A 25,019-nucleotide genomic window follows, 5' to 3' on the forward strand; every position below is an offset into this window, starting at 1 on the left:
TCCTTCTCCTTCATCTATGCATAATACAAAAACTATAGTGGGAAATAAAAGCTGCTTCTCTCAAAACATTTTGAATTTGAGTCAAAGACAACTATTTCTATATAGAGATACACATTAGGTCTTTGTGATGTGTTTGCTATTATCATTTGTGCTTCTGTGTTTGCCTGATGCTTGAATGAAGAGGAAGAAAGTTGTTTAGGCTGAACAACCTTTATGCCAATGAGATGCTTCCTTTCTTATATATGTGGCTGCAAATATAATGATGTTTATTATGGGGTGGTCAGTAGAAAACAGAAATACTAAATTATTCTAATCACTGTATCCAAAGATAAAAATACCAAACAAATAAAGGGCTTGTTGAAACATCTTGAACCTAAGCATTAAATTATTAGGAGGCAGAAAGATGAATTTTGGACACTCATGCAAAAGAAATTAATTAATTTTTGGCCATATAAGAAGATTTCAGAGTTTCCTATTAAAATATTCTTCCTTTTGGATGCTTCTGATTGCAGACGTTTGAAGCTTTTGAAAAGAACTTAAATCCTAAACTCTGTTTAACTGATTTCCTCTGTGCACTGTAAGAATGCATCACATCACAGTGCCTACCAAAGTAACTATTAGGCCTTGGAGGATCTACTACAATGAGACTGGTAAATTCACAGTGACTGGAATAGTCATGAGGGTTGACATTGTTTTGAAGGTCTACTATTTTTTTTCCTGTTGCTGATCTATTTGATGTTACACAGGTTATTTGGATCAATTTTTAAATTTTCTCAGCTTACATGAGTGGCTGACAAATGACTAAATTCTCACTGCATGTGAATCCTATATCTTGTGAATTGAGATAAGAGGGAAGAATGGGAATAAGACGGAAAGGAGCTTATCAGAGGAAAATCTCTGTTAATGCTAACAGCCATGTGCAAATCATGGTTCTTGCTTCCCCCTCCTTAATTCTCAAGATGCATCAGAGCAGCCAGCTATTTTGCACGGTGCTGTTACAAATCCCTCTGCTCACCTTAAAACAGCTGGGTCTACCCAACCATCTCATCAACCAACAACTCCAGCACAACCATCTTTGTGCAAGATGTCTGAGTGCCAAAAGCATCAGCTGAATTATTCAAGATTCTGATGCTGTGCTCTGAATGCAAAAGAGCTGCCAATGTCTTGCTTTGAAAGATATACTAAAACCTCCTTATATCCTTTTTAATAAGCCTAAAATGCTTTGTGCCCGAGGACTTCCTAGCTCTCATGTCATGAGACTTTCAAAGAAAGTCTCATGCCAAATTTGCATATGTGTGCATTATTTTGACTAACATGTGATTTTGGGCACAGGACTTCTCTGTTTCTTTCCCTTCATTAATATATTTAGAATTTGGGTTATCTATTACGTGTAAAGATCTATTTTTATCTGTAAAGAGCATCTTGCTGGGTACTTAACAGTTTGAAACAATCGCCTCCTCTTTCAAGTGTAGATCATCACTCCAATTACAATCTCAGATATGAGATTTTAATGGTTTTAAGGGATTAGTAATGGGATATGGAGATTTTTCCCTGCAGCATGTTGATTCATTTAGGGTGCTTTCCTCTAGCAAATAAACTTGCTGTTTGATGATTTCCATTGAGTTTGTGTTTCAAGAGTGGCCCTGTTATGAAAAACAGCCACAAGACAGCGTAAAGAAAGTTTACGCTTTCTTTAGCAGACCCTATGGGAAGAATAAGGATTGAGTTAGCGAGGGTAGTTGAATGCCTAGTTTTTTTTTCTTTCATGGAGTAAGAGAAACACCAAAACTTACTATTGCGCAGTATAAAGATGATGTTAAGACCAGCAGTTATGTCCAGTGTTCTTCACAGGCTGCTGTTCTGACACTTTATGATAAATAAAATGCTTTTAAATGAGCATTTTGATATAAAATATGTAAGAATAACGGCCATCTTTTAGGCAGTAAATTATTGGTGCATAAGAAAACAGAAGCTTTGTCTCAGAGCTTGGCTAATAAATGAGTTCAAGACTCCGTAAGTTGTGCTTTATGTTACTGCTGCCATGTTTGAGTGCAGAGTTGTGCACTTTTCCAGGTGATGGAGTTTTACTGCCAGTCCTGTGAGACAGCCATGTGCCGGGAGTGCACAGAGGGAGAACATGCAGAGCATCCCACGGTACCGCTCAAGGATGTGGTGGAGCAACACAAGGCTTCCCTCCAGGTTCAATTGGATGCTGTCAACAAAAGGTATGGAGACTCCACTGACTATTTTCCATTTTCAATTTTATTACTAGCTTCCTGTGCTGTCCGGCGTAGACGTTTTAATGTGCTGGTTCCGTGGGTATTTACCTAGGAAGTGGGGATAGTGAGGACAAAAAATAAGGACAAAAAATCCATTGAGTGGGATGTACTGAGGGGTTAGCAAAAAGAGCAAAAGATTCCTATCTGTCTTTAACAAAACAGAGGCCATTAGAAATGCAAATGTTGTGCAAAGAAGGTGCATAAAATGCGAAGGAGGAAACTACTGTCCAGTCATGGACAGTATTAATGTCCAATTTAATAGCTAAATAAATTATGCTGGTTGTTAAAAAGACTGGTACAAACACTACAGTGCAAAATGGCTTAAAAAAAAAAGGATAAGTGGGATAAATCTGGTTATATCTTCTTGAGTAGATATATAGCGTAAAGGACAGAGGATCCAAAGCCTCATTGTTGGCAATGCTTAAAGTCTAATGGATTTGCACAGGGGAGGACTGTGGCTTAGCCTTATTTTATCAGACCAGACCCACTGTGTGGTTACAAAAGGAATGAACTTACTTCTGGGAAATTACCACATTTAAAGACAGCCTGCTGATGAGAGGGTTTAATCAAAAGATACCAGGGCAGGGGCCAGTGTTTAACGACTTTTGAAACAGCAATCTTTGTAATTCAATTCCTCCCTCAGGCTTCCAGAGATTGACTCAGCACTTCATTTTATATCTGAAATCATACACCAGTTAACCAACCAAAAGGCTAGCATCGTAGATGACATTCATTCCACTTTTGATGAACTCCAGAAGACTTTAAATGTGCGAAAGAGCGTGCTGCTCATGGAGCTGGAAGTGAATTATGGCCTTAAACACAAAGTAAGATGCATGTTTTGTTTCAATGCAAAGCTGTTAATTTAATCAGCCAGTTTTTACAAATGATGCAGGACGCCAGTTTGACAAATCATGTCTGAGATCCAGAGAAATTTGTTTTCCTGAAATCAGGTGCTGCAGAACCTCACTTGTGGGTGCCCAGCCTTATAAGATGAGCATGAAGATTCAGGCCAAACAATTTATCCTTTTAAGATGTGCATGAAGATACAGGCCAAACAATTTATCCTGAAGAACTGAGTAAGGCTGCCTGTTTTGCTTCAAAGCACTGTTTTTTTTTTCCAGTGCTTGGTAAGCTATTTCATGTTAGATGTTACCTGTTGGAATACAGAAAGTTTGGAGGGACATCTCACTTTCTTAAGGGAATGAGGAGAGTAACAAATTGCAGAGCTGTATTCACTCTTTTACTTTCTATCTGAATGGTTTTCCCTCTATATTGTAGATGAAGCTTCAGAGGAAGAAAACAGAAACCTGTACTTTTACAAAGCAAAGCCTGTAGCCTGGTGGGTAGAGATTTTGTTGAGGCTTATTAGGTCTGAATCAGGATAATGAAAGAATTTAGTCCTTATTTTCCTGTGCATCAGTTCTCTGCTTTATAAAGAAAGATTTCTCCATGAAAGTTGCCTTTAAAAGAAAATCCCATCAATAATTGGAGATTCAAGAGTGCCATTACTGAACGGCTTGAGCATCTCCAGATGTCAGAAGTGGAGGAATACTACATTTCTGGATGTCAAATAGGCTTGAAAACATCAGTAGATGTTTTTAGATCATTAGAAAGGTGCTGAACTGCAGAGCCTGTGGAAATGGAGGAATTCTAACATGCACAAGATACATACTTTTAGGAACATTGAGAGCCCAAAACCATTGGGGCACACAATTTAGTAATCTCCAGAGCTAAGCAGCAGCTTACAGAAGTTTGAGCATCAATAATGTTGACTAAGATCCCAGGTTCATCTAAATGTATTCATGATGTCACAATGTATTCAAGATGTTGCACTTACTTCCATAGTAAGCAAATATATTCTCTATGTGTACAAAGTCTACACAAAATAGAATATGCTGTTAAATTATCTTATTTTTGTTTAAAGAGATTTAAAATAATTTAATAACTGTGAGCATTAGAGAATCAAATTTTTATGAACTTGTACATAAGCAGTAAAAGAGGCATCTACCCTGTTTGTATAAAAAAACCCCAACTGAAATTGGATTTTACTTTTGAATGCCCAGTAGTCCTGCAAATACAATCATTCTGATCATATATTAAAAAAAAAAAAAAAAAAAAAAAAATAAAGGGCTATCCTTTACTAAGTAAAACCTGGCAGTTGTTTGTTGTCCAGTGGATTGAAATAGTGTAAGATGTAAAATACTCTACGTGCATTTTAAATATTATTTATGTTAGGATTTAATATTTTCCATTTTTATAATGAAAGAAAACTGTCTTAAGAAAGTATTGATTTTAAAACATAGCTGCAAATTGTCTTCCTTTTAGTTTGTGGGCTGTTATCTGAAGCATATAGGGTTTTGTCATCCTGGGACCTTATTGGCTATGCTCTCTTTTAACTACTTACGTCTTTGAATGAAGACAAACAGATTAAAAATGCCTTGTATTGCATCCCGAGAAGTTTGTGTGCCTAGAAAAGCAGATGACTTGAAATTTCAGTGTAGTCTTGAAATTTGTTCATTCTGTTTTAATTGCAAAATATTTTGTGTTGCTATCCTTTTCCTATAGCAGTAACACATGAGCCTGGATTTTCTCCAGTGGATGAAAAGCTTAAAGCTTTGGAAAATTCAGAAAAAAATGCCTTTAGAATTCAGTGTCATTACATAGTGTATCTCAGCAAGGAAGGAGTATTTCATAGCAATAAATACACCTAGTCTTTAAGTTTACTTTACATCAATTGAAATGTTTCAAAAATATTTACTTTACAGTGATGGTTAACAAAACAACTTCTCTAATCCAGTCATGTCTGTGCCATAGTTCTTCTATGTAGGAAAAACATACCAACTGTGTGACTGAGTACGTTCATTTGGGGATTTTATCAGTGGAGATTGTTGGGGGCAGCTGCAATGTTTTCTTGACTGTCATGAATGTCTCTGCTAGGTTGTTGTAATTCAGGGATCCTTTTTTCCAGTTCATTGCAAAATTAAAAAAAAAAAAAAAAAAAAAGCTAGCCCTGTTCCCAGCCCACACCTAGCAATTTTGAGGTCAATACTGTTTTAAGGATTTTACACTGAGGGCCAGAACTGACCCTATAATAGAAGCTCTTTCATAGTCTTAAGTATGTAGTGGCTGCTTGCTGCTCACCAACATTTCTGGCTACTCAATCCAGCTCTTTCCACTACCCACAACCCATTCTGTATATTTTGCTTTCCTGCCTGCTGAAAGGGAGAAAGCAATTTACCTTCTGCTAGGGAGATTTTTTTCTTTCTTCATTTATTTAATTCAGGAATCTCACTTTTCCTCAGGATGGATGTGCATCCAGGTATTGAGGCCTTCATCTCCACAGAGGAGTAACCCACAGATTCCTTTGGCTCTCAAGAAATGGTATCAAGAAGTTTCTTGCAGCCTGTTTTATTAATGGACCTCATGACTGCAAAATATCTCTGCACCTGTGAACACAACTCAGTTCCAGGAACTGTCTCATTAACTGTGACTGCTGAGAGTTAGATGGAGCAGGGTTCAAACTTCTACATTTGTTGCTGGACTTCTGCTCAAAAAAACCCAAACAACAACAACAAAAAAAAAAACAAACCCAAAACAAAACAGAAAAAAACCAAAAAACGCAAACCCAAACAAGACAAAACAGATGGGGCAATAATTCAATCTGGTGTGACTGTGGGTCTATAAAGTCTTGAATGCCCAAACCAGGGTATTTTTTTGTGTTGCAGTATTGTATTCCAAGTACAGGTTGGCGATCAGTGTGCTACTTCTTCTAAAATGAAGGTTTAAATTAAACTCTAGAATAAGACCTTATAAATTTGGTTCCTACAAAGACCTTTAGATGCTACATCTTCTTGGGATAGGTCTTGTAACATGATGCTAATCTGGTGTTTGGTAATGCACACAGGTCCTCCAGACACAGCTGGATACCTTACTAGAAGGACAGGAAAGCATTAAAAGCTGCAGCAACTTTACAGCCCAAGCCCTCAACCATGGCACTGAAACCGAAGTGCTGCTGGTGAAGAAGCAGATGAGTGACAAGCTGAACGAACTGGCTGAGCGGGACTTCCCGCTGCAGCCCCGAGAAAATGATCAGTTGGACTTTATAGTGGAAACAGAAGGCCTGAAGAAGTCCATTCACAACCTGGGGACTATTTTAACTACCAACGCTGTTGCCTCTGAAACAGTTGCCACCGGTGAGGGACTGAGGCAGACGGTGATTGGACAGCCCATGTCCGTTACCATCACGACCAAGGACAAAGATGGGGAGCTCTGTAAATCTGGGAATGCTTACCTCACTGCTGAACTGAGCACACCTGATGGGAGTGTAGCAGATGGAGAAATACTTGACAACAAAAACGGCACTTACGAATTTTTGTATACTGTTCAGAAAGAAGGGGACTTCACTTTGTCACTGAGACTTTATGATCAACATATCAAGGGCAGCCCGTTCAAACTCAAAGTGGTCAGGTCAGCAGATGTGTCTCCTACCACTGAAGGGGTTAAGAGACGTGTTAAATCTCCAGGCAGTGGTCATGTGAAGCAGAAAGCTGTGAAAAGACCTGCGAGCATGTACAGCACTGGCAAAAGAAAAGAGAATCCCATTGAAGATGATTTGATCTTCAGAATAGGTAGGTGACTTGGCTGCCTGTTGACATACTTAAAAACAGTTCAGGGAAACGGAATGAAAAAGTTTAGTTATTGTAAAGCTAAAGCTGCAAGTAGAGCAACTTGATAATACCATAAAGCCTCTTGACTTTTGTTTATATGTACATTTTGGAAGTACACACTTCAAAAATAGTTTGCAGCAAATATTTAATTGAGATTTCAGTTGAAAAATGGATACATTTGATTTGTGATATTTTAAAAATCATTAATATTCATATTGCAAAGCTTTTGGTATGGATTAAAGTAATTTCAGCTCATAATTTCTGCTTCTGTATCCCTTGCTTGTAGTGAGCAGTTTCTGGCTTAGCTACTAGTGGTATGGTTTGGCTTTTGTTGGTAGTGGTGTTGTTTGTTAGGTGGTTTTGTTTAAACTACTCTCTCCAACACATCATAAACTCTGGAAGTCTTAAATGTTTTCCCAGAAGTGCAGAGCCTTTTAGTTCTGTTGTGATGCAACCATGACCATGTACTTTATTTTTGAGTTCTACCTTCTCCCCTTCTTCACCACTCAAAACAGAAAGATGTATTTCATTAGAACAAGAGCTATGCATGTTTCAGAGTTTTTGCTCCATGAAATCTCTTGGAATGTCCACATTTGGGATATATGGTTCACTATTTTATAGGAAAAACAGAGCCGAGAGTAATATTTTGTGTTCAGTTTTCAGCCACTCATTTCACAGAATGACCCTACATAGAGGTGTTCCTCTGGTCTTCTTTGGGCTTACGTATGCATTGTCTGAAAGGTCACAGCTATGATGGTCTAGGGTTTTACACTCTTCCAAAATATGCAAAATTATTGAGGCAGGTAAAACTTCTGACATTTTCACAATGATTGCTTTCATGGAGTTAATTTACTTCTAGTTTCAGCTCACTTCAAAAAGTTATGGTTTGGTTCATTTGTTGATGAGGTAATGTAAAGTTTATCACTGTTCTCCAGCACTACTGTGTATCTCTGTTTTGAACCCATTGTTGAATTCCTCTAACAGCCCTGGCCAAATCTGGATCTGTATTTTAAACTGGGCAAGAAAAATCTTCTATTTGGCCTGCCAGAAGCTCGTACAGCTGTGCTGGAGAATCACACTGTAATATTCCTCTGGGCATCCAAGTCTGTGGAGTGTGCTGTTGTATGTATGCTGATGTATGGTGCTTCAATGCACAAGTAAATTGATCAGCTGCTAGCAGGGGATTGTTCTGCTAGTATTAACAAGAGATAGCATTAATATAACATTGGTGCATTTTGTTCATGGGGATGTGTGCATTGTATCTTCTGCCAATGCTGTGTTATTTGTGGCTTTTAAAATGGCATGTGGTTCTCTTCAGACATTCCAAGGTCAAATTATTGACTACACATTCGTACATTTGTGTAATTCATTATTTACAAGAGCAGAGTATTTTCTGCATTCTCTTTTTCTCTCTCAACAATTTATATCCTCAACTTACTATTCTTTTTAACCAGGTGTAATCTCTAAGAGTGTGTACATGCACATCTGTGTAGCATGTCCTTAAGTCTGTACAAATGCAAACAAGAATGTTATGATAATCTAGAAAATAATTGTTGCCCAATGGTTTTGCTACCACTCCAACTACAACTGGTAGGAAGCACTAAAGTGAGAGGGAAGTCTTTCTTTCATTACCCTGCTTTTGTGCCTTAGACCCATGCTGAGCAGAAGTGAGGGGCGTTCACAGTGTGAGCCACTTCCCCCTTCCCTGGAAAGTCTCTTCCGTGCCCTTCAAAGAAGGGTTAAGAGGCATGGTTGTCATCAGCTGCTCTGTCCAGGACCCCATCTTGTGTTCTAGCTCTGCCAGGCTGTGCTGTGTGCCTTAGTAGTTTTCCCCTTTTGGCACTTTTCCTGACTGGGTTCTTTGACACCATTTAGCAGTAGTGGTGCTATTTCCCACTTTAACTGCTTTTTTTCTCTTCATTTACTTATATTTGGAATTGGCATCAGATACAGCCAGATGGAGAGTTGGCCCTCTGCTAGAAAGTTCAATTTTCAAATATTCCTTTTCCTCAGACTGTTTAGTTGTCTGTTCAGTCATGTAACTGAGCATCTAAGTTTAGCTGGTACATTAATGTGTAAAAAAAAAAAAAAATTGCCTTTAACAGAACTTCTGTCAGCCCCCTTACTAGGTGTGAATGTCATCTTCTGGTCTGTTATAAATGCTGAAAGCAAATAGAAACCTTACTGTGAATTTACTTCACATAAAAAAAAATCACAAACAAAGTCTGTGTAATCATAGCTTTAATGCAGTTAAAAAGCAGACTTAGAGGGAGCAAAGGGATTCTTGATCAGGTGTTTCACAGAATAACAAAAGAAATCAGGTTGGAAGGGACCATACTGGGTCATCTGGTCGAGCCTTCCTGCTGTAGAAATAGGAATGCCTAGTAATAGGAACATAGACTTTCCTTTTCTCATTTATTAGCTCCAATCTCTCTGATGCTCATTGTGAACTCAATGGGGTTGTGATAGTCAGTGTGGCATTTTGCCAGGCCTACATTGCATTGCAGTCATACCTGTATTGGACAGGGAGGGAAGAACTCTTGATGCCACATTGCTGGCAAAGCTCCCAGTATAGTTCTGATGTGCTGACAACAGAGACCTGGCCTGGATTTGGCTCTTGTTATTTGAGGTTTGGCTGCCGTGGCAGCAAAAAACTTCTGATTTGCTCTTACCCCTAGGCTTGTGTGTACCTCTCTGTGGTGACAGGGGCTCCTCTACTGCATGAGCAGGGCTTGGAGGTGGTCTTGGCCAAGCTTTTAGGGGCAGATGCAGTGTAAAGCAAATTAACACAAATCAGTCCATCTTCACTACCAACAGTGTGTGGGCATATCTGCCAGAGTTCCTACTGAATTATTCATTCCTCTTTAAAGGCTACAAACAATGTGCCTTCAACCAGCAAACTGACTGATTTTAAAACTTAAGGTTATTTGGGAACTTGGATTCGAAAGACTGACATTCATTTTACAGCAAACACATAGGGTTAAAAATTCAGTGCAGTTTTACTACAGAGACTTTTGTGTTTCAGCTGCATCTATTATGAAAGGGGGCATCACAGCCTCATAATGTGTAAGATTTGACTAAATATCTTTTGGCACTCTGAGGAAAAAAGAAAGGAAGCTGGGAAGCAAGAAAACTCCTTGATGCCTGTCTTTGCAGTATGTATGTAGGCCTTTCTATGCTGTTTAGTTTTACCCTTTTTATTTTTTTCTGTACCACATAGGAAAGAGTCCAAGAAAAATTATTTGAAGTGCTGTAGGCAAGAAAGAAATGGTACCTACACAACAGGTTATGGCCACTCAGAACTTCTTAAGTCTTCCCAATAATCTGTAATATTTCTGCAATTTGATTTTGTCTCTGAATCTATTCCCTTCCTCCTGGACACACAGACATGTTTTTTCTTCATGTTTTAGGAAGCTGGGGAATCTAGGTTAACAAGCAGGGGGGTTATTATTCATATTAGTAAAATGTGGAAAGCAAAAAACACTCCTTCTCTTACTGTGAGCATCAAAAATATACATTACACAAGTTTGTTCAGAATCCCAGGACTTAAAGAGCAGATTCTTATTACAGTTACATGATGTTATTTTTAACATCTCCTATCACTGTTAATGGGCTTTTAGATTTTTTTTTCCTTCTTTTTGGTGAGACTCAGTATAACCTCTATTGCTCAAGAGTAAAAGATTTGAATTATGAAGCATTTTATGTGTGCTAGAATCGTCTTGAGCAGAAAATGTACACTTTCTTTGTTGAAAGCTAAATTAATTGGTTTGTGCAGGCTATGCTCAGTAATACCAGAAGGAATTAGATAGGGCTAAAACAAATCTGATCATTATCTATATACAAAAATGGTATAAAAGGAGATATTCCACAGGCCACAATAACTCTGTTCAGTCTTCTCCTTTTGAAATCACTCCTGTTTTCTCCCAATCCCCAGCAGCTTGCAGTAAAATCTGTCTTTTCCTCCTTTGTGCTCTGCAGTAACTCAGAACTGCAGGGAGATAAAGCTGGGCAACGATGGGCACAAAAGATGCAGGCTTTCATCTGTTAACCAGACTGCTTGGGAAACACTGGAATGAGGCTCCTACTGGTTCCAGCCCTGTGCAATTGAAATGTTGGTGCCTCCCTAGGCTAAGGAGAGACATATGACTGCCCATGATGGAGAGAAGACAAAACATGAAATGCCTTGATACAGGGGGTAGTATCTTGCAGTAAAAGATTTGCTGAAGACTCTCTCTTAGGCAGGTATGTTCATAAGGAAGGAATTTCTGCTTACAGAGGGGAGCTATCATCTTTGGTATTGCAGAGTCAGCAGCAAAAGCCTGCTTTTCCAGAGGCTGACATGCTTTCCTACAGGTTTTCCTCTCATCATCTGAAGTGCCTGCACTTGGGTTCAGCTCTTTGCTGGCATGGTGAATTACTCAAAATGGAAAGTTCAAAGTTATCTGATTTCCTCTTGAACATACATTAGGAAGTAAGCTTTCTTCTGCAGAGGAATTTCTGCCATTGCAGAGGGGACTGTCTAAGGGCCTGTATGCAGATTAGGAGTTAGGTGATAGGTTTAATACCTGCAAAGTGCTGGATACAAGGACATTGCATGGAGCTGAATTTCATCTACACACTGTGCTAATAAATTGTTATTTCTTAAACTTACTGCAAAACTTAACTATGACATTCCTGGGCAATTTCTTCAGTTTTTCCTTTGATGTATATTTACAAGGTTCCACTGAAGAATGCTCTGAGTAACTCTTTATCTAGGTGTCTCTTATCTTTAAAAACAAAATTCCTTGACTTCCAAGAACATTTTTCTAAGGCTAAAGAGCATACATTCCATAAAGTTTGTGTTAGTTAGTTCCAGATGCTCTAGCTTATGCCTCCTTTTTTCTAACAAATGTTTTCCCTTTACTCTCAGTAGTAAAAGGAATGTTTCTCTCTTTTCATCCATTCTCTTTGGCTAAGAAGCAAGAAGGAAACTTATCATTAGCATATGGTGGGAAAAAAAATTGCTGCATGCATCCCTCAGGCACTGTTTATTAAAAGAATAAACAGAAATGGCTCAAGTATGGGTAATGTAATTAGTATGTAACTCACTATTCCCTGAATATGTACTTTTCCCTTGCAGTACAAAAACTGAGAAACATTTGCCTTGTTTAGAGGATGAAGCGGATGGAGTTGAAGAAAATAAGTCTTGAAACAAAGGGACATTCCTGCAGCTTTGAGTGTAGAGAAATTAAATGTTACTTGTTAGCCAGTGACAGGAAATATGCATCCCACAGCCATCACCTCAGAAGAAAGAAGGGTTGTTACAAGCTTTCACATCCCTGATGAAAGCTAAATACAAATTAGAGCTGATATGTATGTCTTACACTAGGCGTCACAGTCAGAACAGTTTGAATCACTGCGCTCCAGAATATTTTGGACTGACTAAAATGAAATACAAGTTTTTCAGTTAAAACCATATATTAGAACCAATTAATGCCTGATACACAGCCAGTGAATGCTTGTAAAAATCTTTCACCAGGAAAAACAGCACTGCATCCATGTCTTGGAAAGGACAGCTTATAGAGTTGGTGGTTGTTTGGTGGGCTTTTTTTGTTTTGTTTCAGGATTCCTTCATTTATTATGAATAACCTTGGAGTCCAAGATCATAACTGGAGTATTTTCTAAGGATCCTTGAGTCTCCTTTACAAACAAATCAGGAATTTGGATCCTGTTCCTGTGTTCCAGGTGTAATTTGGACCAGCCACTTTGGGGCGGATCTTTTAAAGACACCAGTTTGCTCTGTGATGCCCCTTGGAATGTCTCAAAACAAACACCTAAGTAATAAGTAAAAGTTAATGAACTTTTGTGAAAAATTGACATTTTACAACTCCTTATCACCTTAAGCAACTGGGTAAAAGACTTACAGTTCTATGTAACTCACAAGTGCATTTATCCTGGCTTAAAATGAGACTTGTGTGTGTGTGGACACTGCTTTATTAGAACAACCCAAGGTCTCCCCAGAAGCATTCAGCCTCCAGGTGTTTGTCTTCATTGGCCCACAAGTCCCATTCATTCAAAACTAGTTCTTCATCTCAATCTCCCTGCTAAGGGAGTCTTTGAAGCCTATGACTGCAAACTATATATGTGGGAATAGGAAACTTCCCTGTCTTGAAACAGCTCCATCCAAAGTGATCTGTTCTATCTCATCTGTTCACTGAGGAGACTTAGCTAAAACCATGTCATCTGTCCAAGTTCTAATCTTAGCCCCTCTCTGTATGTACTCCCCCTTTCAGTAGAATAAAAATCTGCAGTGTAAAAAAGTCCATTGCTTATGTAAAAACCTTTTACCGCTTCCCTCATGCAAGAGGCATTTTGTGAGCACTGATTTAGGAAGGCTGAAGAGGCAATTAATGTTAATGGGGGCTTGGGTGACACATGCTGAAGAGTGAGAACAGTCCTTTAAACAATCCTGTCTTGTCGGTAGAATTGTGTATCTGTTACTGAGAGGGTTCTTTGAAGTTGTAGCAGTGAGAAGAACTCTTCAAAATAGAAATCCTTTGATCAGAAATGTAATAATTGCATGTGTTGACATTTGGGTCCTAACTGATTAGTCCTGTCTAACTTGATTTCTTATGTGCTTTGTGTTCAATTTTAGGCACCAAAGGAAGAAACAAAGGGGAATTTACAAATCTTCAAGGTGTAGCTGCATCTACAAATGGAAAAATATTAATAGCAGACAGTAACAACCAGTGTGTGCAAGTATGAGAATATGCCACTTTCAGTGTTTTTCTCCTTGCCCCCACACCTCTCCCTTTTTTGTAGTCTCAGACACATTTTGTACAATTCAGGCAGATGTAGAAAATAAAAGGGAGGCTTAATTTATCATCCATTAACTTTCCATCTTCTTGACCTGCAGCTATCTTTTTCAGATCTATACTATATCTAGTATATAATCAGAGTTTATTTCCCTTTCTTACGGTGTTTGGCAATGAATGAAAAAATAAGATGTGCAATAATTTGGAAAAATGCCTTTCTATAAATATAATTTTACACTGTAAATTTTATCACTCTCATGTTTTCAGATGTAAATCTAGAGCAAGGTGCCACAAATACAATTTTTTGGGAAGTACAAATAAAAAAAATTAGATAGATGTAATTTTCAAGTGGCTTTTAGTCTATTTAACTGGCTCCTCTTTCTGATATCGTAATCAAATCTTTTCTGTGGTAGCACCCCGACACTCATAATTTCTTGGCTTCTGTAACCTGTGTGAAAACCAAGCTGCATTTTTTCTTTTGTTTGCTATATATCCTTTTTACCATTAACAATTTGTCATCACTCTCCAGGCTGCCATGTGGTAGCAATGAACACAGCAGCAGTAGAGTGTCGCTTGTTCATGTATGGGAGAACCGGCAAGCCACATGCTGTGAGAACTCATTTCCAGGCCTTTTCAAAGAGACAGAATCAAATATTCATCAGCACCCTCATGCTTTGTAATTTGCAGCCTCTTCAGAGGAACTTCAGTGTCTAGTTACCTGGCCTGGGGACAGAACCACTGGACATATTCCTATGTTTTCTACAGACTTAGTGTTTGACTGTGTCCGAGTCACTCTGTGACTCAGTTTCCTCATTTCTAGTAAGGGAATACCATTCCCTCCCCCCTGAGAGAGATATTGTGAAGCTAATTCATTAATGTTTGTGAAGTACTTTGAGATCACTGAAAAAACAGTGCAATAAGATTTTCTTTTTTTTTTTTTTTCTTAAATTAACATCTTAAATTAGATATATCACTTTCAAATATGGACTGTGTAAAAGTGGTTTGTGTTCCTAGCTGTCTTCCTGACTATAGTGTTGATTAGTGACTTGCTAAAATCTAAGCTCCAAGAAATAGGTTAATGTAATATGTGGACATAATTTTAAAATTCCTGTTTTCTATTACAGATATTTTCCAATGATGGTCAGTTCAAAAGCCGTTTTGGCATACGAGGAAGGTCTCCCGGCCAGCTGCAGCGGCCAACAGGAGTGGCTGTGCATCCCAGTGGTGACATCATTATTGCAGACTATGATAACAAATGGGTTAGCATATTCTCATCAGATGGAAAATTTAAGGTACGAGTTACTATGTGAATTCTCCTGAGCTTTCTCTGTCTTACAAAGGAATGCAAAGTAACATTATTTTTCAAGAAAGTACATAGTTTGGCTGTAGCTTAGTCTAAATTCCATTGTTGTGATGTGGAAACCTCTGACCCAGCCACATGGTATAATTAATAGGAGGAGATCACAGCAGTAATGCTAATGTTACACCAAGCAGAGACAACATGTTCCATACTGGGTGCTTAGAGGCCTTTCTGTAACTTATGGCCAAGGATAGCAAGTGCCAGGAAGGCTAGTTGGACTAGCTCAACAACCTTCATATCATTAGTACTCTGATTGTACAGAAGGGTGTGTGCAGATATATGTATGCACACAGACAAACATAAAATCTTACAAGGAGTACATGAAGCTCTTCAGTGACATATGGAGGAGAAAAAGAAGGTTGCAGACTGATGATGACCTCCTCTTTTATTCCATACTTCTCAGCAATTACAGTGTATGATATATGTATGGCCCTGTTGGTAATAAAAGCAAGGAAGGGTAACCCAGGGTGTTGTTTCAGTGCTACAGCATAGACAGGAGTGTTCTAGCTGGTGTGTTGTACACTGAAAAAACTGAAAGACAGTAATGATATTTTAGGTTTCAGAAATCAGAAATTCTAAGGAAAGCAACCTCATATTTTCATAGCAACTCTGATGCCTTTAATGAGAATAAAATAAGACAGCAGCTACTACACTACACTGATGATTTCCAACCTGCAATATTTATTTCACTTGGGTTCAGTCCTAGAGTGCAGTTCTAGAGAGAATTAAAGGTTTCCTTCATTTGGTGCTGTTCTCTGAATGCATGATACCAAGTCTGGTGATGCACATTAGAGAGAGCCACCTCTGGCAGAGGCAAGAAGTATTCACTAGTCATGGGGATAATGGACCTGTAAGGAAATTTCTACCATAGTTACTTAGTTCTGGAGTCCTGCATTGGACAGATACAGCCTGTTTGGCTAATTTTCTGGCAGCCTAATGACCAAAAAGGTCAGGTTCTGAGCTGCTCATGTGTGCAGCAAGAAATGACCCTTCTCTAAATAGTCTTTGTAAAGTGACAAATGCAAATAGGTGATTGTGCTTCCATAGTCCTCAGTGACCTCCATCTGAGAAAAGAGTGTGTATGGTTCTAGAAGTATCCAAATCATGTATAGACTTCAAGCTAAAATAAAACAATACTAAAATGTAATGCAAGTGGTAAAAAAAAAATACAAATTATTTGCATTTGCAGAGAGAATGTGATTTTACTTGTCAAGTAATTTTGAAAATGTAGAGCTATACAGGAAAACCTTAGTTTTGGCTGAAGTCCTTAAATGAAATGAAAACACCAAAACAAACCCAAAGAAGTATGTCATTTAGTTAAAAATCCAAATATTCTGATTATCCTAGGTGTGTTTTAAATAATTATTAACGTCTTTAATGTCAACTGGAGACAGAGCATGGAGGGCTTGTTTTCCTGCCTTCTTAAGATACGCTGTAAATCCAGCATTTTGGATGGTGTCAGCTCTGGAGGAAAAAGCTCTGGAGAAGCCAGGACCCTATGGGTGATATACTATCAGCAGGGAGACAGGTATTGGAAAAAAATAATCATTAATGTAGTTCCTCTGATGTAAAGCCTAGATTTGATTTCAGTCAATGTTTTTGTTGGATTGCAAAAAAAAATGCAAAAGCTGTGTGATGTTGGCAGTGTTTGTGTGGTTAATACAAATTAATGCATCAGACTTCATAGCTCTTGGGACTAGACTGATTAAATGAGAGATGAAACATCAATGGTATAAAATACTATTTTTAGATTGGATGCAATAAGCCATGTTTTTGAGAGGAAAATAAATGTTTGTAGAAGTATTTTTTTTATACCAAGGGTAGGCCTAAGCACATAAGTGCAGAAGCTGGGTGGAGGGCAGGTGGCAGAGCAAGTGCACGGGGAGAGCAGGAGCGAGGCAGTGGGAACACTGGGATGGAGACACAGATGGGCACTGGGCACAGGGCCACACTGAGGAGCTGTAATGGGAGTAGGGGGTCCTGTATTGGTGCAGCACTGGTTCAGGGGATCCTGTACTGCACAGTGTAGCTGGAGAGCTGAGCTGGGCAGGAGGGATGCAGGTAGGATGAGCACAAGGCCTGGGGAAACTGTGGGAGGACACACACAGGGTTGGGAGGTCATATCCACTGAGGATGAGGCTGTGATATGGGGACAGTCAGTGCCATGAAGGGATGGGGCTTGTATTGGGCATGATGGTGTAGTACCAGGAGTTGGACTCGATGATCCTTGTGGGTCCCTTCCAGCTCAGGATATTATTCTGCGATGGGATTAAATAAAATATATGGGAAGCACAGAACATAGATGTAACAGATCTAGCCTGTGGGAATCTGGGGAAAGCCTTGTAATTTCTTGTGTGCTGGCAGTGGTAATTCTTACAGCAGCATTGTCAGATTAAATTGGGCAGCACTTGCTGAAATAACAGAGAGGGAAAGGGATAATGGCATTTGCCTTCAGAGGACTGTGCCTGCAAGTCATTGTGTAAGACCTCTGATGCAGGTGGCCTGCTAGTTGTTAACTCAGCAGTATCAGGGGGCTGTTTTGAGCTTAATCTAACTATTTTTGATGTTGTCCCCTTCCTTCTGTATCTACTTATACTCACTCTCCCTTAGTGGAATTTTAATAGTCATGTGAGCCATAAGGCAAATTTCCCTGGAGCCAAGCCCAGGCATGTCCCTGATTACAGCACTGGACTGACTCCCCTTGGCAACTTCCACTGCCAGGCAGAAAAGTGTCACCTTCCTCAGTTCTGGCAGCAAAAAAGACAGAGTTCTGTTTTCTCAAGGCTGTAAAACTTACATAAGTGCTGAGGTGGGCAAACTCTAATCTAAGGTTGCACCAAAACATGAGCTTCTTCACATGAAGGGCTGCACTATCCTGGATATGATGAAGACTCAGATTGGGTCTTAGGATTTGGGGCTTCTGTTTCTGGCTGTGCCACAGTTCTCATGGGTGACTAGTGATCTTCCATTTCACTGCCCAGTGCTTTTTCTTCATCTGTAGAAGGCAGATAACATTGCTGGCTTTCTCTGCCAAGTACTCTGAAATTGCTAAGAAAACTGTTGCAGCAGATACAGCACTAGGCTAAGGAGAGAGGGCATGGTGAAGCAGCTGTAGCAGCTCCTCACCAGGTGGTGTTCAAGCCTAGTGAAGGAACAACAGAGCCAAGAGAATGATTCCTGTTCCTCTGAGAAGAGAATTGTTTTCTTTCTAGTCTTGAAGAGCTGTATGTAAGATGACAAGCTTGTTATCAACCAAACAGGGCTCAGCAAGTCAAGATCAAGTTTAGATAAGTGCGAAAAGATTAAAGGAAACATTTTATATGTCAGACTTCTTCTTTGCCTCACTAGTAGAATTAAGGAAGGAGCTGTCTGAAGCTGGTTGCATGTTCCAATGGGAATAGGTAGTGTGGTTAAACAGTCACAGTTGAATTTTGACAGTCACACGAATGATAAATCCACTTATTGTGCGATATTGCAAAGTGTGACAAAGTGTATCTCCTTATTAGAGAGGTTCTCAGACAGGAAAAGATGGTTTGTTGAATGTTTTTAATTAATCCCTGACAATCTTGAACTTTTCAGACAGCAGCAAGATTGGTAAAGTTAAACTTAGCCCTAACATGCTTACTTCTTTCAGTGGAAAAGTCTTCATAAATTTTGAGGGAGGCTAGCTGATATTTTTTTTTAAATTTTTTTTTTAACCTCTAGGAATATCTGACAGTAGAATATTTCCAACCTGGTAGGGTGACTTTATAAACACGTGCTGGAAAACCAGCCTAAATTCCTAAGAGCCTATAAAATAAGGGACATAACGTCCCTGACTGAATTCAATTAAACACATTATTTGTATTAAGGGTTTACATGATTCATTATACTGTATTTATTTCTAATGGAAAAAAAGCCTGAAAATTCTTCCATTCATACATTTAATGGGAGTGACTGGGTTTCATAATGTTCTGTTCTAAATAATCAAACCTATAATTCTAAGAAACTTTCTGAAATAAAAATATACAAAAAATATGTTCAGCCAAATCCAGTAATGTGTCATCAGCATATTTTGATCTAAACTGGGAACAGATTTTTACTAAAAAGCATTGCAAACTCTAGCTGGGCATACTTTATTGCTGCTTGCAAATTATATTTTAAACCTGGCCCAAGAATAGTGATTTTTATTACTCTTCTCAGCACTGACTGCCCATTAATGTAGTACATGATTTATTTGTTATATTTTTCCATATGTGTTTATATGGGCAGGAAGACACTGTACTCAAGAGTCTTGAGTCATTTTCCATAGGAATCCTGGAAAGATGGTAAGGAGGTGGTGCAGTGCTCAAGCAGACAACCGCATGGGCATCCCAAAGGAAGAGGAGAATATGATTTAATCACCCCAAAGGAAATACATCTACACATTTGCGTTTGATTTATGGTTTTGCTGCTTTGTTGTTATGCAAACAGAATACATTTTTTAAATCTGCTGATATCTTTCCCCTGGTGAACACAAAATAATTTTTAATAGTTTTTCCTATTATCCTAGGGATATTAGTTTTTCCTATTATCCTAGGGATGTTTTAGCATGTTTCAATTAGGTAGATTTTGCCTAAATATTTTGCAGTTTATAACAGTATACATTCATGAACATAAAACTGACGCAGGATGATTGCATGTTGGCTAAGCATAGTCTTAAAGCTGCATGATTTACACCCTGGAATTTTCTTTACTAGAGACTGAAAAAGGTTGTGTAATGGCTTACTAGCAGCCATCCTCAGGGGACCTAGGTGTCTTCATTTTAGAATCACTCCTATTTTTTACCTGCATCCCCACCTACGAGAATGTAACATGAAACAGGAGCATGGGACTTACTTAAGGCTAGGAGAGCTCCTTCTGTTTGCTTTGAAAACATCAGGGACATGAGAAAAATGAGTTAGCCAATGGATTTTCTCAATGCCTTGTAATTGATCCCACTGCTACTCACCAATTGCAGGAGGGAGGGGAGAGGGGCAGAGAAGTCAGAAGTAGATGTGGTAGTTGTGAACACAGTTTAATGGTAAATATGACAGTGTTAGGGTAATGCTTGGACTCAGTCCTAGAGGTCTTTTCCAACCAAAATGATTCTATGACTCCCAGCATTGCTTGTTCTTGGGGGGTGAACTGTCTCACTCTGCAAAGGCAGTGAAGTGAAAGATGGCCTTGTTTCAAAAATAAGATGAATATCTTAGTATATATTTCATTTAAATTCCAATGCAAACAGAAAAATATGTTCTTCACCAAGATATGAACCTCAGTTTGTAGGATGTGTCTGTCACAAATTACTACAGGATCTGAAAGTTCTGGAATCCCTAATTTCAGCATAGCCTCTCTGGTGGATTGTCTGTCCAGTACACACTTTTGAAACCAGCCTGAATAAGTGCTTTCAAATCTGTCCATCAATTAAAAAAAAAAGGTCTGTAAGCAGAATGCAAGTTGCTCCTTTCCAGTGCAAACAATTGGGTATTTACAACCTTTTTTAACTGAGAGGTCAAATCTTAACTGATTTTATGTAGATTAAAACAGTTTCTAGAATCATGGCCTGAAAAATAGCTGAATGGTAAAAAACGTGGACTGGATTATGAAGTGATCCTAGAGTCTTCTTGGGTGCATGCCCAGGTAGCTCATGGATTCTTTGAAGGCTTAGTCTCAATTTCTGCTTGCTCTGTTGTTGCTTAGATCCTTTTTTAAGAATCCCTTATTTTTAAATCTCCTAAAGCATGCTTCTAGCATTTTTGGATTTGACAGCTCTCTAGCCTTTCCAAATAATTTACTGTTATGAGATCCATCTCATCACCACTGAACATTTTTCCAGTGAAATATTGTATACAATTCCCCTCCTGTTGCTGATTATGCCAGCAGATGGTTTTGGTAATCACAAGGCCTATTTAAAATTATGGAAATAATTTTATTTACCTAAGACAGGAACAAGCTTTGATTTGTTTAGTGTTTCAAAGATTGCTTCATTTGCTGTTTGGCAACATGATCCTCTCCCCTTTGCAGTTTTCAGCTGACACTTCATATGTCTAAGCAGCAAGTGAAGCAATCTCACGTGGAATCTAGTGGAAGATAGAGAGGTTAGCCTGAGCTTTAGCTCTGCTCAAATTCTTTCTGAGAGCACTCAGAAGGTGCTGTTGTCTTACTAACCAAAGAAAGACAACAGAGGACATCATAGCCTACATCCCACCCAGCCCTGATGCTTCAAGAGCTCTGACTTCTTTGATGCAGGCAGTGATAAAGATGTCCATCAAGGTGGTTGCTGGACTCAGGAACAGCATGCAGTAGGAGACAAAATTCCTTTCTGCTTGTCTGCCTGTCCTGCTGGTACCCTAATGCTGGATATACAGGCATTTCTGACAGGTTTATCAAGTCACACAAATCTGATGACTATATTTCTTATTTGGACTCAGTTGCTGAGGTTGCAAATTTTTCAGTCTAGAAAAGACATACAGAAAGCAGACTTTATTTTGAGCTGAAGAAAAAAAATAATGAAGTACATGGTAAGAGCTGACAAAAACTATTGCTTCCAACTTTTTATGAAAAAAATACCTCTCCGTTCTTCTCTGTGCCTGTAATACAATTTTTGAACTGTACTAACTAATTTCTATCATGCCAAAATATTTTCCTGTTTTGTGTTTTCCCTTTTAGGCCAAAATTGGATCTGGAAAGCTCATGGGACCTAAAGGTGTTTCTGTGGATCGTAATGGACACATCATTGTAGTGGACAATAAAGCATGCTGTGTCTTCATCTTCCAGCCAAATGGGAAAATAGTCACCAGGTTCGGAAGCCGAGGAAATGGTGACAAGCAGTTTGCAGGTACACTTGATGGTAATATGTAAATCCCCTTTTCTTGCCTCTTCTGCTCACATTTGCATGATGTTTGAGCATGTTGAAGATGCTGTAATCTACCCCTTTATCCTCCAGGGGAGAGGTTCTGCTAGACATACAGCTCCTATTTGCTTGATTGGTCAGGCAGACTGCAACATCTGTTCTGCAAATGTAACTGTAACCAGATTGTTTCATCTACCTCCCTATGCCTGGAAACATTTCAGATCAGTGACCCAAGAAAGACTGATCTTAACTAGCATTTTATAAGTGCTTTGCAGTTGCCACACTAAGCTGTTCATCACAGTCAACTCAGATGATGTGCTTTGTGTTTCCAATCACCAGACAGACAAATCCCAATGCCCTAAGTGGTATCTCTTAGAAAATGAGTGTAATGGGGTAGTGTTAAGATTGAGATCAGAAAGGCAGAGTTATGGAACAGCCAGTGTAAGTTTGGGGAAATTGCCATTTATAGTCAACTGACTGCTTGCACATGCTGTCTTTCATATAGAACATGCATTTAAGTTTAAAAAACAGAGCAACCCCACTGATACATTTTAAGTGAATAGCTGTTCTTTCAAAATTTAAAATAAAGATGCAAAACTAGGTATGCAGGTTATTTTACAGGTGTTGGGTCATTTTTAGTATGTAGTTTCATTAGTCTGATGTTTTGACTGGTTCACAGTGAAAGAGAGGAATAGCATCAATGTGTTTTTATCCTGAGATCTCTTGTAATGTTTTATGGCATAATATATATAATTTATGAGAGCTTGAGCTCTAACACAGCTAAATTTTCTGGGTATCTCAATTTCTTTTCATTCAAAAATTTGCAAAAACACCTCCTGAAAATAAGTAGGCACATACTTCCTAACAGTGCGTTTGAGAAATATATCACTTGTTCTTGCTGATAAGCTACAGAAGACAGGTAAATTGTCAATACTTGAATGTTTTCAATGCAAAATTTTTCACTTTTTTAATAGATTTCCCTGATATACTGTGAAAACTGAAACTGAGTTCTGTTCTGTTTAATAACTCAAAATAGCATAAAGTGTTTTAATTTGGGTACTTGCCTGTTTTCAAGCTACCATTTGGTTATTTTCTCAAATTTGCATACATATTTCAATACACAATGTAAAGCAAAAAATGCCCTTTTTTCCTTGACAGTGGTCTTCTAATTAACTTTTTTATTTATCCTAAAACTTGTTAGCTCAAATGCTTGTAAGATGTGAGCCCACAGTGCATAAAATATTTCAATTAAGAATTTACAGGAACAGTTTTGATAACAATTTTCAGTGTATGCTTTATGCTTAAGCACTTCATGTTTTGTCTTGTTAATAAGCCCATTAATCTCTGCATAGTCATATGTATACAAGAGAGGGAGAAATCAACAATGCCTATTGGTAACAATAGCTGACAACTGGTTGAAAAAGAAATTATTTGTGTTTGCAAAGAGCATGCTGAGCTTTTAAAAAAAACACAAAGTAAAATTATGCTTAATTTGAAATTGGTATTCCCACTTGGACTACTGTTGCTCAGAAGCCAAACATAATATGCTGGCAGGCTGATTTTTTTTTTTTTTTAATTGAACCATACTTTTTATTTTAATGGTATTACTATTTTTTTCTTCTTTTTTTTTCTGCATTGCAGGTCCTCATTTTGCAGCTGTAAACAGCAACAATGAAATTATCATTACAGATTTTCATAACCATTCTGTCAAGGTACTGTCAATGGCAACTTGGAAAGTTGCCACTTTAATTTTATTATGGTACTTCCTTGGGGAAAACAATGTATTGTTAAAACCAAAGAGAACACACTCCATATAAGGAGTGTGATATAGCTCTGCTACAGGGACAGCACTTTCAGAGAACTTTGCATGCAGTGCATTGCTTTGGTGTCACTATAACGGTCTCTAATTCAATGGCTTAAACATAAATAAATAATTTCAACTTCACTTATTTTTAGTAGCCCTCTGCCAAACCTCTTACTGACCCTGTGTTCTGTCTTCTTTTAAAAGTTTGGCTTTTGAACTTCCCAGTAAAAGCTTTCCACATTTCTAGTTGTAAAATTATAATAAAGTAAAGATACTTGACAGTCTTTAAATTCCATACCTATAAGCTTTAAGAGTACTGGACCCATTTTACAACCTGATTCTCTCAAAACTTGTGTAATTATTTGTTTTCATTCAGTGCCTCCTGCACTGGGCAGAACTGGCCACTTGTCCTTACACCCATGGGAATTCCTGACTCTCATCCTGTTAAAGTCATGGTATGATAGGAAGTTTGTTTGTCCCAGTAATAAACCAAACCAAGGAAACCTGCTGAGATGTGTTGGCAAAAGTCTGTGAAGGAGATACAGGCCACTTCAGAAATGCCTCACCTGTGTGTGTTTGTTCTCCGGCATTTCCTTTCCTACACCTCCTGCGCGTGCTCTTGTGTCCTCCCTCTACAGGAGAGAGCAGCAGGAGGACAGAGGCAGGATGCTGTTCTACCTGGGCTCTCAGGACACGTGTGTCAGTCCCACACACCAACAAAATAATATCCCTGGCATTTCACCTAATGCCTATTTTGACTGAACACACAGATGAACCCTCAGTCTAGTTCTTCACTGTTTCTAATTGAAAAAAAAATAAAAATTAAATATTCACCTGAAATAGGAAGTTGCTGCCTGAGCATAGACACCTTTGTGTCCTGAGCAGTGCTGAATCACCTGGGTCTGGAATAGCAACCTTGCTTGCATATCCTTTTGGAATTAGTGAGGAAGTAGCAGCTTGTGGTTTGGATTACAACACACAAACCAAGACTGCTGCAGGAGCCCTAAAGCAGCAGGAGGCCTCTGACTCCATAAATTACCTCTCCACAAGCAAGGTTTGCCTGATAACAAGAATGCCTGGAGAAGCTTAACAGCAAGGGGCAAACTGAAATGAAAAAAAAGCAAGTGAAGAAATGTAAGAAGTGTGGCATCCTAGAGGATTTATAATTATTACATTTTTAATGAGAACAGAGTGTCCCATCTGTCTCTGGTGTGACTCAATGGGATACAAATGTTACTTGTTACAATTTGGTACTAACCAGA

At 38.6% G+C, this 25,019-nt stretch overlaps 1 protein-coding gene across 2 annotated transcripts in view; it reads left to right on the forward strand.

Moving 5' to 3' along the window:
• Nucleotides 1-25,019, forward strand: part of TRIM2 (tripartite motif containing 2) — a 60,411-nt gene that overhangs the window by 28,693 nt on the left and 6,699 nt on the right. The window contains exons 4-10 of one of the 2 annotated variants that reach the window (XM_053975725.1): nt 2,074-2,225; nt 2,923-3,103; nt 6,184-6,907; nt 13,581-13,684; nt 14,865-15,032; nt 21,770-21,950; nt 23,595-23,665. In XM_053975725.1, coding sequence (XP_053831700.1) covers nt 2,074-2,225; nt 2,923-3,103; nt 6,184-6,907; nt 13,581-13,684; nt 14,865-15,032; nt 21,770-21,950; nt 23,595-23,665 — 1,581 coding nt within the window. The remainder of the gene's footprint in view (nt 1-2,073; nt 2,226-2,922; nt 3,104-6,183; nt 6,908-13,580; nt 13,685-14,864; nt 15,033-21,769; nt 21,951-23,594; nt 23,666-25,019) is intronic. The other variant, XM_053975726.1, reaches the window with a different exon arrangement.

Source organism: Vidua macroura, chromosome 4, assembly GCF_024509145.1.
Source record: "Vidua macroura isolate BioBank_ID:100142 chromosome 4, ASM2450914v1, whole genome shotgun sequence".
Taxonomy (NCBI): domain Eukaryota; kingdom Metazoa; phylum Chordata; class Aves; order Passeriformes; family Viduidae; genus Vidua; species Vidua macroura.